Below are 14,423 nucleotides of genomic sequence, written 5' to 3' on the forward strand. Positions count from 1 at the left end.
ACATCATTTCTTGCTATCATGGAGAAGACAGCACTACTGCTCACACTTGTTGAACGTAGCTTCATAACTTGACGATCACCTGAGCAGCAAGAAACAGAGCACACACGCAAGGACAACAGAGGTGCTTATGCATCATTCTTGGGGAGAAAAACTAAGAGTCAAGTATCTGAGGATGAAAATTTTAAAACTGAATTAATATCTATTTACTTAGAATAAGGAAGAGTCAACACAATGGAAAATAGGCCCAAATCAAAACGAAAAAAGCAGTTGTAGTTGGTATGCTTCCTACCCTTAAAACTGCATTTTCAGAATCTGATCCCAGTTCTCTGAGGAAAGCTTCGCTCCTGAGCTCTGCTCTCAGCTTGGAGAGCTCCGCATCGGCTTGTTTCAAAGATTTCTGCAGTGACAGCTTTTCTCTGTTCCAAATTTCCTTCTCAGAGGCAACAAGACTATCGATATTAACTCCAGCATCCGATGAGTGTCTAGAAGACTGAAGACAAAAGAAACTGAATTTGTGCCACACGGTTTGGAAAAGCTTGAGCTGTGTCATTCTAGTCATTGGTTTGGTGGAGAGCTCATAAAATTAATGAAAGAAAAACTATCCACTGATTGGATTTGAGGCCACCCTTGCATCCTAACACCTCAGACGCAGTGAGTTTAGGAGCCTGATCAATGTCCGAGAAAAATCTAGCTTCTCCAAAAAAAATCCCCCTCTTTGGATCATCCCCCTCTCCATGATCTTGAAGCTATCTGGATCTATTTGATACTCATCATGGTGATGAGATACAGATCAAAAAGAGAAGCACATGGAATTTAAAAGAAAAGAGCAGTTAACAAAAAGAAGCTGGGTAAAATCATGAAGCTCACAGTAAATAGAGTGAGTCGAGATATATTGACTATGGGACAAGAATAACTCACACTCATTTACTCTGCAGAGGGAAGCCAAGAAAGACAGCTTGATTGCTCCCGCTTAAATGACTAAGACAAAGAGCGATGCTTTTATGCCTGTATATACATCACTATACCAGCACCACTAAAGACATACGTAGTCTCCAGAAGGTTGTCTGTGCTGGTATCTTCTCAGTTCTTCCTCCAGTTTCATAACAGCATTCCTTAAATTATTCTTTTCTTCACTCAGTCTGCTGACGAAGCCCGTCAGCTCAGCGTTTTGTCTCAGCAGCCTCTCAGTCAATGAGCTAGATGGAGTCCCTGGTGGTAGCACTAGCTTCAGCTAGAAGGAAGAAAGAAAACCAAACACAAAACTTGAAAACAACTGGCTTACAATGAAAAACTTCTGGAGATAATGACAATAACTTCATAATAACTTATGTCAAGAAAACATAAGTGTACATGTAAACTATAGATTAATGTGACTTTCTCTTCTATGCTTATCTTGTATATCATGGCAGAATATTTTCACGCAAGCTCAATTGTACCAGCTATAACAATTTGCAAAGCTTTTCTACTATGTTTACATTTATCTAACGTAGAGAAAAAGAAAAGCCCCAAAGCTTTTTTCAAGTTATGTTGAAAACACTTGCTTAAAATGCAGGTAAGGACTTAGCCAAGCTCAGTTAAAATCAAATATTGCTTAAGTCTTTGTAACAGATTACCTCGTTTCATTTTTTTACAGAGGTGCACACTACTCAATCTTCGGCTGCCTTTCCTTTGGTAAATGTAGGGCAGTCTAAGTAAATGTGTTGTATCAACACAATATAGTAAACATTAAATGTTGATTCTCCTATCAGGAGGTACTGAGCAAAGTTTCATCAGTTACAGAAATACTGCTGAAAGGAAAATATATTTTCTTAAAGAAAAAGCCAGGAGATTCAAAAATTTATAATTAAACTGGGAAAGTTTTAATTTGAAAGTTGAAAATTCACTTTTAAGGTAATTAAAATTGAAAAAACAAAAGGAAAAGGGTTTTTACACTTCACCAACTCCAAATTGGAACACTCACTGGAGCAGATTTTCCTCTATAAAGTACAGACCTGGAGCGTGTCCATAGAAGGGCAGCGAAGCTGGTGAAGGGTCTAGAGCACAAGTCTTATGAGGAGCGGCTGAGGGAGCTGGGGTGGTTTAGTCTGGAGAAGAGGAGACTGAGGGGAGACCTTATTGCTCTCTACAACTACCTGAAAGGAGGTTGTAGTGAGGTGGGGGTCGGTCTCTTCTTCCAAGTAACAAGCGATAGGACGAGAAGAAACAGCCTCAAGCTGCGCCAGGGGAAGTTTAGGTTGGATATTAGGAAAAACTTCTTCACTGAAAGGGCAGTCAGGCATTGGAACAGGCTGCCCAGGGAAGTGGTTGAGTCCCCATCCCTGGAGGTATTTAAAAGAAGGGTAGACGTGGTGCTTGAGGACATGGTTTAGTGGTGGACTTGGCAGTGCTAGGTTAACAGTTGGACTCAATGATCTTAAGGGTCTTTGCCAACCTTAACAATTTATGATTCTATAGGTACAGACTTAGCAACTCTTTGCTGGTTTCTGCTCACAGCTCATCATCCAAACTCTCCCACCAAAGTTACAACATTGCACTCTCACCTCTTCCAGATAGGACACCCCTGACAGTTTTTGCAGCTCTGAAATAACTTCTTCAATAGCATTTTGTATTGCAATGAAGTCTTGGTCATCTGCTGTTTCAAACTGTAACCTGAAACAGAAGTGACAGTTTCAGCAGCAGGTATAGTCTGACACCACGAGACAGACCGGTAGGACTTCCCATCGATCCATACGCACTGGGACTTTAGCAAGTCACTTCAGCGTAGTCACTGGAGACATGGCAACATTTTCAAGACTGCTCAGTGACTAAATGAAATTGGCTCGATTCTGTAAACAACTTGCATAGAACAGCTTCCACTAATTTTGAGAAAAGGATGTTCTACATGAAGCACATTTAAAAACGTGGTTCTGCTTCCCACAAATTTGTTGAATCTGTGTGAGGAAAATCTTAGGGTATTTTCAAGATATAATGCATTTTGCTTTGCCCAAATGTTTCAGAATGAATGTTTAATATTAAATCACCATCACAGAAAAATAAAAACAGATTCAAATCTCCCATGGACCTGGTACCATGCTAGTTTTTTTTTTTTCTTAAGGAGATAGTAACCCATAAAAATAAGAATCAAGATCAGTTTCACTTCACCATAAAATTATTATTTTTTTCTGGGGGCAGCAAGGGGGATGATCCATAGCAATAATCCCTATATTTGTCCCCTTATACAGTGAATTACTTCATTACTAAATTGTTTTAAAATGATCTACCTACACCGTACCCAAATAAACCTTATCAGTTTTCAGAGAGAAAAAAAAAAAAGACAATTTTGCTGTAATTTATAAAGGACCATATTAAACATGTAAGATTTAGAGCAGCACTTGATACTCCGTGATCCTGTCTTACATCAGCATATCTCAAGTAATGGCATATACTATAAAACTAGAACAATCTCAAAAATCAATTAGGCCTGCAGTCTGTGAATTATGATTAAAACCCAATATATTAGCTTGCTCGTTGCTATTAACAAAACCAAGTAGCTAAAGACTGGTCTAACCTGCTGGCAGCTTTCCGAGCCAACTGCTTCAGCTTTGGAGATGCGTTTTGCAGCTTTTGTCTGACATTTTCCAGAATTTCAGTCGCAGCAGAAAGATCTCCTCCTCCCGTCAGCGTGGGGTAGGTTGATTCATTTGTCTCGGCTCCTTCCATTTTTTGCTGGAGAACCCAATTTCTTGTTCTGTCATTGGGTGTATCCCAGGTGGTCTGTACATAAATATATATTTTTATATATATATATATTTTCATAGTCAGAGGAACAGGACTGGAAAAGCCCACCATGGTCACGGAGGTCAGGGCACAGTCACAGGCAACCGTACCACTGATGCTGCCCCAAGTGAAGCAATGCACTGAACACGGGCTCCTCACCCTCGCTAACACCCCCCGGACACTGGCCATGGAAGAACTGCTAGCCCTCCCAAGGAAACTTGAGTCTATGGCTGTGCCTTTGGATATTTGACCATGGTGTGGTACCAATGAAAAAACACAGGGTGTTGCAAACATCACAGAAAGCAGCAGGAGATTCATTATCTGAAACTGCAGGCAGACCCGGGAAAGCAGATCATACTGTCTACTGCCAAGGAGGGGAAAAAGCCCCAAAATAGCCACTGCCAACCTGATCCAAGGGAAGACTCTTTACTGACTGCGTTGCTGGCAGTCACCTCTGAGCAGAAGAGCAAGGTGCACAAACTGAGCATAGCAGGAAGGCTGATGCTATCACAGTTACCAATACACTCAACATCCTGCCTCTAGCTGTGGGTGGTTTCCAGTTCCTCAGAAGATTAAAACCAGTAGCCAAATGAGATGAAGAGAAAAATTTCCTTCCTGGCTCCACAGACAGACAGCTGCCAAAAAGCATGGAATGATGGCAGGATGGGCAAAAACATGGTCAGCAAAGAGGCGAGTCTCCTGTCAGCCCTCTCCGGGACTATCCACAAATCACTCGCCCAGTAACACTTATCTCTTACAGGGAAGTTTCTAAAGAGTTTTAAAAATAATTTAAAAATAGTTTTAAAACTTTCCAAAACTTCTATGAAAGAGAAAAAATTACAGGCAACAGTGGTTCCAACTTTCATTCATCTAAAAATTAGGCTAAATTCTTAAATTAATTTTTTACCTCTATACATATTCATGCATATGCTTGTTTGATTACTTACTCATTCAGTTATTGAAGTTGTTGGGAGATCACTGTTAAATGTTTCAAAGACCATTTGTGGTTTATGAACTAAAGATCAAGAGCACCGACCTGGAGCATTCCCGAGTAGGAATAGCTCATTCCTGTGACTGGGTGCAGGCAACAGTCTTCTCCTATACTGAGACACAAAGTGTGTGTATACATTCACATGCAGTTCTCTTGCTCACGCTCCTCCTTACACCTCTACAGCTTCATTCTCAGAGGATGTGTGTGAATAGTTTTAGGTAGCAAAACTGGAATGCTTTCCCTTTCCCTTTCTCTGGTGCCTGTGTTCTGTAATCTGCAGGCTATTTTATAGACTGAGTAAAGGCACGGTGACGTACAATGCTAATTGAACAAAATAATTAAAAGCTAAATTGCACAGTTCAGTATTACACATTGCTCTCAGTCCTACTGTACCTCATTTGGATTGTGGCTTGGTGTCCTTTCGGCTTCCTTTCTTCCTTTGTCCTCCTGCTCTTTTTTCTGCAGTTCTTGGATTATTTCCTGCAACTTCTTTGTTTCATTCCCTAATTTATGAACTTCCTGCTTCTTTTCTCCAAGTTGCCACTGAAGGTCTTCTACTTTGGACTCCAGTTCGTGGAGTTTCTTCTGTGCTATTATGTTAGCATCTTGTTCTGCTTGTAATGCTTTCCTCTGGATCTGCCTTTCCTTTTCCATTTGCTGTCTCACTTGCACAGATTCCAGTTTATACTTCTCCATCTCACTTACTAACTCCACTATACGGTCATGCTTTTCATCCATTTGTTTCTGTAGCTCTTTAAGTAGTTCCTCAGATGGATTAGGTGTTCCAGCTTGCCCCTTATCTTCAGCACTTTGAAGCTGAGCACATAGCTCTTTTTCCCTTTCTAGGGCACTGCTTATTTCGAGAGCTCGAACCTTCTCTGACTCAAGAAGCACCTGCAACTCAGAATTACGGCCTCGTTCACGTGACAGCTGGGCAGCACTGAGCGCTTCTTGGGATTCAATTTTCTGCTGCAGATCAGTTGACAGCTGTTTCTCTTGCTCCAAAAGTTTAGTTAACTGTAAGTTCTTTTGTTTTTGATCTTCAAGTGAAAATTTTAAATCCTTCCATAAGAAAACATAAGAAAAGAATTGATTAAAGCCATTTGTGTATACTTTCCATTATCTTCTGCAAACTGCAAATATGCTACCTCTATACATGTTGCTTTTAACAGGTTTAGCTATTCACAATTAATGTGACAATACTCTGAATGCTACAGTTACATCTGATATTAAAATATATTACAGGCGTCTTTATTCTAAAATCAGATCATCTCATAAAAGAATACTTGTAACATATACTTTTAATGAGATACAAACAGCCATAATTCTGACACTGAAGATAATTAGCTGCTTTTACTTTCTAAAACTGTGAAAGTGATTTTGCAAGTTAAGATTTCAAGATGTAAATAAATCTATGCTGTTAAAGTGATCGCTTTTTTGTCTTAATACTTGCAGTAGGATACCTGCTGTCTCCCTCACTGTATCAGATACTGCAGAGGTACCAAGGAAGCTACTACTGCATTTTCTCCTAAAGTAAACTCCCTAGTTTGGTTTTCGTGAGGTGAAACTGCTGACTTTTAGAATGAAGACAAACAATATATCTACTTAAACAATATTCTTAAATACTGTCTTATGAGTTAGGGTGTGGTGGGGGCTAGGTGTAGCCACGTTAGCAGTGTCCTGTCCCCTTGAATATCTGAATATTATACAAAGTAGAATCTTTTCATCTTGTTCCTGAAAAGCGCAGTGGTAAAATTCCTATTGATTTAAATGGAATTTGCATCAGGCCTTTTTCTTTCTTTGCCACACAGCTTCTACACATCTCTCTTCAGCTCTACATGATATACTACTGCTGTTGAAGACAGAACACGGAGCACACATTGGACAAAAAAGTAAGCTGAGATGAAATGTTAACCAAAAGAATATTTGCATGCTCCTTGATGTTCCAGGCCATTTGGGATTATGGAATACCTCAAGCTCTTCTCTTCCTCTTTCCTCACTGCGTTCCATTTTAGCTTTTTCCTTTTCCAAAGCCCACTGTAGTTCTCTTGATTTTTTCTGTTCGCTGGCCATTGTATCCTTGAGAATATCTAGCTCAGCTGCTTTTTCTTTAACTTCAGTCCTGAAAAAGAAATGGGCAACCTTTAGATCAGACAATGGCTCTAATCCTATCACAGTAACATCAGTTACTTGATATTTATCAAGTATTATACATCTTGTGCACTGAAAACAGTGCTCGTGTAGGAGAGTAACAGTGAAAAGCCTATTTAGAAAAACAAGCCTAACTCAAAAATAAAGAGTTGCATAGCTCAAAAATGACAAAAAGTGTGTCCATCCTGCTAACTTTGTAGCTGCCATTTTTTATTAATTGGTGACTCCGAGCCAGCTGATGTTCAATTTAATCCAGTCACTGGCCACAATCTGAAAGAATGCAGAGGAAATGCATCTTGCTGCCATGTGTCTCAAAATCTATCTTGGGGGGCGGGGGGGGGGGAATCTATGCCCTGAATTATCATTTTTTTGCAAATCAATTTTGCATCAATTTGTGAAAGAATCTTGCTCCTGATGGTCTGTAAAGGCTGTAAGGTAATCTATAAAGCAATATCAATTTAAACTCTGTCTTAATTTGTTATCTTGGAGCTGAACATTAAGATACCGTACATGGGCACATCCATCTGGTAAAGGCATAAATAATAATGGCTTTCTTGAGTGCCGAATATTTGTCCTGTTACCTCTGCTGTTGAGCATGCCAAAGCAACATTTAGAAGTTATAGAATTTCATATGGATTTCAGAAAAACCTTTAATAAATATGGTATACTTATTAGCTTGTGTACAGTAGTCTAATGTGTCAAAAATTAAAAAAGAAACTTGATATTAACAAATCATTAAATCAAACTATAAATCAGATCTTCTTAATCTATGGAATTCCATTTTTTGTCAAATGGAACAGAAGTCTATTTTCTGTCTACAGAAAAACTGAGAAGCATTTACATTACATGAGATCAACTTCCTTAATAAAATCAGTATTATGATTTGAAACAACATAGAAAAGATCGTCTTTGTTGTCAACACAGAAAGTTTGGCACTGAAAGCCGCACCTGATGGTTTCTAGGTCCTTGAAGTGCTTGTGCTGTGCTTTAAGGGTTGTTTCAAGCTCTAGTTTGGCTTGTGCAAGTTCATTCGTCAGCTCAGCACCCTTCATTCTCTCTGCATTCAGCTGTTCCTGAAGCTCAGCTGCTCTGTCCTTCATACTCCGGAGCTCCACTTGCATCTCCAGTATCTGTGACTGCTTCTGCTGTGTATTATACTCCAACATTTCTAATGAGAGTACCATTAATATGGAAATCACTTAGTAAACAAACAACACTGTCTATTCGGGTAAAGTTTCCCCTAGCACAGAGAATGACCACAAGGCTATCACTAAGAGTGATATTTTAAAATAATACATTCTTTCCATAGTGGAGTGAAAGCAAAACCGTGCCTTTTATACTGGAATACCTTTCCTACTTTCCAAGAAATCACTTCAACTCTTAAACTTCTTTTAAAGACTATGTGCCCAACCATACCAATATGTATCATTTGGATTATGACTAACATAACTGAAGTTAGGTAGGTATGTACACTTGTGACCAAATTTTTATGACAAAACACTGACAGTGAGCATTTACTTAATTTTAAAGTATACCCGTTTCTCTGAACTTTTTGTTGTTCATTCTAATTGCTTCTTAGTCTACTCATTATGACTGACTAGCCAACTTATATAATTTCAAAGCTGTTGAACCTAAACACTGAAGTGCATACATGGAAAATAACCTCAAATCACAAGCCTGATTTTTATAGCAATTGAAATAACTTTGTATCACTTTCAATTTGATACAAGTCATAAGAACACAGGCTATATCTTAATTTTTGCAAAATTAGTCCAATAAAATTGAAAAAGATGAAAAAGTATGTATGCTCAGAACATGAGTATAAAAAATCAGAGAGCAAAGAAAGTCAATATTTTTTTCACCTACAACGCTTTGAGCACTGCCATGAAAGCATTTGGAAACAGACATATATTACCACAGAAGTCACCTTGGCTTTTTGAATCAATCTCTTGTTCTCTCTTCGGATTATTTTTCTTACTGTTCATCTGAGCATGTAATACTTGAATCTCCATCAGCAAACTTCTTCTGTCTGCATTCTGAAGACAGTCCATTGCTGCCCTCTGGTTAGTAGCCTATTAGCATTAGAAACATTTAAAAGTAAACCTCCAGATTTTATTAGAATATCTATGGTGTGGATATTACATTTACTTATATATTCATAGTGCATATATATTCAAAACATTTTCAATTAAGCCATAATTAAGTCATTATTATAATATTGGGAAGACCTGCTTGTTATTTTTTTATTTCTCGACTAGGCATCAAAATTATAGAAGCAAAAGAGCTATCAGTTTTATGGCAAATTGTAATTTTCCTCACTAATCCTTCCATGTTCCAGAGGAGGTAACTGACCTCTCTTTGTCCCATAGCAGCCTTATCACTTCCTCTTCTTACAACTTGCTTCATATATACAAGCTACCTTTTCTCTTAGACAGTGTAACATAATTCTAATTAACTTACTAAAAACAAGCTCAGGACAACTGTGTTTAATTCAAATTGATCTCTGAAGCCTGTATTTTTTCTATAGCTTGTGCACTCAAAAATCTCTTTCCCACACATCAGTTTTTCTTTTTAAAGACACCTCTTCTTCCTACAAGTCTTACTTTGTGTTTACCCTTAGACTGTCAAAACTACTATTAATACTTATATTTTGAAATGGATTTATACATTCAAAATTAAAATCTAATGTAGACAAACACACTTTGACTAAAGTATGTTTTATATTACCTGCTCTTGTAGTCTGTGCTCTAACTGATTCATCAGTAGCACTGCATCTCTTGTGCCCAGTTCTGCAAGTTCAGTTTGAAACGCAGCAAGAAGAACATTTTGTTCTCTCACAAAAAGCTGTTGAATAGCATGCAGAAGTTCTCCTCGCCAGTCTGAGACACCTTCAGGAGATTCAGTACTTGCATAAATCTACAGTGGTATAAAAACAATTTAAACAGCAGAATTCAAAGATTACTTCAAGAATAGTCATTATTGTTTTATGTAAAGTGCATGTTTTCAGTGGAATATTGAGCATTTCTTACTCAATAGCTATGTAACATTCATTCATACAAATGGATATATTTATTTTACACGTTATAATTTCTTCTACATGCACAAATGCTAAACTTTTTTCTGTGTTCTAGATGGAAGCAATTTAGCTTTTTATAACTACACGGGGCTACGTTTTCAGTTATTATTTATGTTACTGTATCACACTATCCTTTTAATTTTTATGATTTTATGATGTATGTTCCTAGACTCTCACAGAGCTATGTGGTAGTGTGCAGATATTGTGTATGAAGATGATTTAATTTTATAATGATATAAAGGTAATCTCCCCACTTCGCATGCTGAAGGAAATGCAGAAGTGACAGAAACTACCTATAGGTATCTAAAAGTCTAATTGGGGTAATTGGGCAGGCAAGCCCTATTAAGTTTTAACAGATTACTGGTTAATATTGTGTTATAGCTTAAACAATTTTTCCCCTCTTTTCTATCACTACAGTATCTTTCTAATAGCATCCAAGTTCTACTACGCCAATAAATAACAACATTAAAAAAATCTACTTCACCCGCTACTGGAAACATGTTTTCAAAATACAATTATTTTTGAAAGGTGGGTCTATACAGTCAAAAAGCTATCAACGCACAGAAGAACAAATGCAAGCTAAGATATATTTTTATTACCAGAAAGTGCGACATGCAGTTTTACTGCATATTTTTGAAATCTTTTGCCTTGTAGAAGTATATTTAGAGCTTTAAACCTGAACTGTGAATGCCTCTTACAAGGTTATCATAAATCATTTTTTATTTAGATAGAATCTTATGATATTGTTTATACCTCAGCTTCTCTATGAAGTTGCATTTTTGCAATTAGGTCTTTCAAAGATGAAATGGTGCTTAGAAAAGCTTTCCTTTCCTCAAGCCAAGATTCTGGCTCTTGCTTAAGAGGTGGCATCTCTCTTTCACCATATGGAAATTCAGTGAGAGACAGCACCTGTATGCCTTCATGATGGACTGCTCTCAGCAAACCCTACAATAAATACAAAAAGAAATCAGTAATGCCAGTCCTAATAATAATACTAATAATAACAACAACAATAATAATAATAATAACAACAACAACCACCACCACCACCTTATTTCATACATATTGGAATATTGGTACTTCCAAATGGATCAGCATAACAAAACTATTTATGCTTCCTTATATCAAAGATGGAAGTGTCACCCAGTCCTTTATATCTGCCAAACAGTAAAACTTATTAAATAGGTGTATATTTCCTCAGTTTCAAATGAAAATTCCCAAAGTTCATCTGTCAAATCAATACTCAAATTTTAAAATGGTTGCTGATGTAAACTGACATTTTAAAAACAAAGTCCTGGGAAGCTTCCAGGTGAGCTTTGCAATTCACTTTTTGAAATTATTATTAGGCTAGGTCTTTGCTGCAAAAGACTTTTTTTTTTTTTTTTTTAATGTAATTAAAAGCACGATATCCTTACTGTTTATAATAAACACATTTGTTTACTTTCATAATATAGATATTATTCTACACCTATAATAACAGAATCTAGAAAACTGTGTAATATATGATCATGACATTATCATCAATACACAATAACTACAATAAGTTATAATTAACAGTAGTTATATTTCTCATAATCATGATTGATAACAAGCCTACAGTTACAAAACTCATATTTAACCTAGTTTAACATGCAAAACCACACATAATTTATCAGAAGTATTTTGAAATATGGTAAAATAGCCAACACTTTAAAACTTATCTAAATGGCTTTCTTTTTACTAAGCCTTTTTTTACTAAGCAGCAGCTAATCCAAGCTTTTGGTAGTATCACTCTTGTTCCATAATAAAAATGATCAGTTCTATTTTACCTTAATTTTTTTTGGAAGTAAATCTGTTGACGTTTCACCTTCATCTATTCCTTCAGATATCACGTCAGATCCCTGGGTCTGAGCAAGATACATTCCTTGACTCCAGTCTGAACTGGAGTCTAAAATAAAAGGAGAGAAAAACATGAAAGCTGGATTACTGTGAAACTTTGAAGAACAGGCATCAAAAAAGTATTTTTGTCTGTTGTTGTAACAGGTGGTTGCGTGTCACCAGAGTTGATTCTAAGCCTGGAGACTATCTGTTTTATAGTTTTTCTTTTTCAGTTTCAAAGTAGTAACAGCAAAACAAAACTAAAAAAACCCAAACTTAAAAATCTTAGTTTAATTCTAAGAGAGAAACAACTACTTGCACAAACACTTCTGCCAAATGACCCCGCTTAATATGCTTAGCCTTTGCCTATGAAAAGGATCATAATAATAATTTTTATTGCTCTTGGAGATGTCACTACCTGTCATCATCTCCCACTGCTAGGGACCTGTAGCTCTAAATTCTATCAAGAGATGATGAAGCTACGCTGAAGACATAATTTAATATGTAAGAAGAATATAGGAACTCCAGTGGGAAGAAAAAAAATTAGCATCTGATGCCTCGACTCAGCCCATCTCCACTCAAGTCATTTTCCTTCCGTAGCAAATTAATAGACATAGCAGGCTCAGCACCTTTTCTTAGTGCAACAGGCTTCTGCTTCGATCTGGGGAGTAGTTGCTTTTATTTCTTTGAACACAAACTCTTTAATGGTGAGTGTACAATTAAAAAAGCAGATTTAATTTATAATGCTGTTTGAAATCTATAAAAACAAGTTTCTTACCACTAGAACCTCCGTCTCTAGCTTGATATGGTGGAGACCGTGCTAATCCAGAAACTGGGATTCCCTATATTTAGAAAAGAGAACAATCAAATCTTTAATCACCCCACACCCACTCACAATAAGGGAGCTAATTCTAAGGAGCAGGAAACGATATGAGCCCCTCTGTTCAGCTTCCCCTGCAATCAAAGTAATCAAAATGGAGACGAGAAAGACAGCACTCAATAGGGTGACCTACACTTGTCCCCACTTCACAGAGCAGGACAGGTCCAAGGCCGTAGCACAAGGAAGCATCTGATAGTCAAGCACACTCCCAAACCTAAATTGCTGAGGAAGGGGTTCACAATCTCTCCCTAGGCCACGGAAACGTTAGAACACTTAAAAGCTTTATACTGAACATGTGGTGGTTCACACTTAACAGGTTTTAAATGGGAATTTCTGTAGAAGGAGCAAAAGCACAAACTGAAGTAGTTCAGTGAATATAAAATAGGATACATACCTCTTTAGCTCGCAGAGTTTCTATGACTTCCTTTAAAGTATTACATTCTTCAGTCAATACCTGCACTGCAACAAACTTCTCTCTCTTTAATGCTTCAGATTCAGAGATATGCCTTGTCTCCATGTCCATGATTTCAGCAGCGTGGAGTTCTTGCATTTGGTCAATTTTTTCAGTAAATTCTCTTATGATCTCTGCAATCTCTTCTGAAGAACATCCATTTTGCAAATCAATTTGGATTTCTGCATTTTTAACAAGGACTGGTGAAGTTTGGATACAGCTGTTGATTTCCACAGTCTTGTCTGTTTGCGACGATGAACTAATTAGAGTAGTCTCACTGGTTGACAAATCACACGATATTTCTGCATCCTTTTTGCTTTCAGTTTTTGCCATTTCCTTGTCCTTGTAACTTGCAAGCCTCTCTTCTGCTTGAACTAGGTTCTCTTTGACCTTGCACAGGTCTTCCTGAAGGTGTATCAGACTTGCTTCTTTCACCTGTAAATATGGAGAATCTGAATTGCAGTCCTTCCAAATACATTAAAAAAATATCTAAAACCCAAACAACCCTCTATACCATTAAAGCTCAGTTTCGTCTTATTTTAAAGCAGTTATGACACATGGTAACAAATATTATCTCCTAAGAAATACAGCTCTAGATGCACTGTTGCACTATAGTGGACTGTAAAACTATGTACTTTGGCAAGAAGTGAAGATTTGGTCTACAGCATCAGCCCTATTCCACTGACAGCAGGTACTGAGTGACCATTTTTCTTAGTGGCATTCTCAGTACAAGACTAAAAAAACCTATAGAATGCATATTTGCACAATAAGTCATGTATAATTATTTGCTCTAAATACAATATGGAACAATCTGGTTCTTACTGCTAGTTCTTGCTGAAGTTTTTCTGCCTTTTCTCTGTAACTGCTCAGTTCTGCCTTAGCAGCAGCTGACTCCTCTTTAACTTGCTCTAGTTCAAGTTCATTAATAGGCACGTTTCCTTTTTGACTTTCCATGAGTTGTGCTCCTACCTACATGGCAACACAAGATACAGAAAATGGTGAAGAATCTTACGAAGAATCAAGTATTAACAGCACTGAACACTTTCACATGAACTTACAAAAGCCACAAATGAAAAGACCACAGGGGAAAACAAACGTATGTTATTTGGATTAACATAGCCTCAAAAAATTAAGACTGAAAGACCATTTTCCTAGATGAACTCCCACAAATTGGATAAGCGTGGGAGGAAAGACAAGCGCGGGAGGAAAGACTGTCGTCTTACAGTTTACTGAACTACAAGCAGAAATTGGCTACACCACG

General features: G+C 37.4%; 1 protein-coding gene across 13 annotated transcripts in view; it reads right to left on the reverse strand.

Annotated features, from left to right (window-relative positions):
- Positions 1–14,423, reverse strand: part of AKAP9 (A-kinase anchoring protein 9) — a 119,632-nt gene that overhangs the window by 4,883 nt on the left and 100,326 nt on the right. For 11 of the 13 annotated variants that reach the window (XR_015708309.1, XM_087775190.1, XM_087775163.1 and 8 more), the window contains 14 exons: positions 13,985–14,131; positions 13,106–13,597; positions 12,610–12,673; positions 11,783–11,901; positions 10,728–10,919; positions 9,626–9,814; positions 8,826–8,970; positions 7,847–8,066; positions 6,719–6,869; positions 5,141–5,809; positions 3,548–3,753; positions 2,541–2,649; positions 1,046–1,231; positions 290–490 (listed from right to left, as the gene is read on the reverse strand). Coding sequence is in view for 12 of the 13 variants with exons in the window: in XM_087775190.1 (XP_087631316.1) it covers positions 290–490; positions 1,046–1,231; positions 2,541–2,649; positions 3,548–3,753; positions 5,141–5,809; positions 6,719–6,869; positions 7,847–8,066; positions 8,826–8,970; positions 9,626–9,814; positions 10,728–10,919; positions 11,783–11,901; positions 12,610–12,673; positions 13,106–13,597; positions 13,985–14,131 (3,090 nt within the window). In the remaining variant the exon portion in view is untranslated. Of the gene's footprint in view, positions 1–289; positions 491–1,045; positions 1,232–2,540; positions 2,650–3,547; positions 3,754–4,306; positions 4,860–5,140; positions 5,810–6,718; positions 6,870–7,846; positions 8,067–8,825; positions 8,971–9,625; positions 9,815–10,727; positions 10,920–11,782; positions 11,902–12,609; positions 12,674–13,105; positions 13,598–13,984; positions 14,132–14,423 lie in introns of those variants that run through there. The other 2 variants (XM_087775185.1, XM_087775223.1) reach the window with 2 other exon arrangements.

The sequence above is a fragment of the Nipponia nippon genome, unplaced genomic scaffold (genome assembly GCF_047370975.1).
Source record: "Nipponia nippon isolate SJK-2023a ecotype South Korea unplaced genomic scaffold, ASM4737097v1 scaffold_1, whole genome shotgun sequence".
In the NCBI taxonomy this organism is placed as follows: domain Eukaryota; kingdom Metazoa; phylum Chordata; class Aves; order Pelecaniformes; family Threskiornithidae; genus Nipponia; species Nipponia nippon.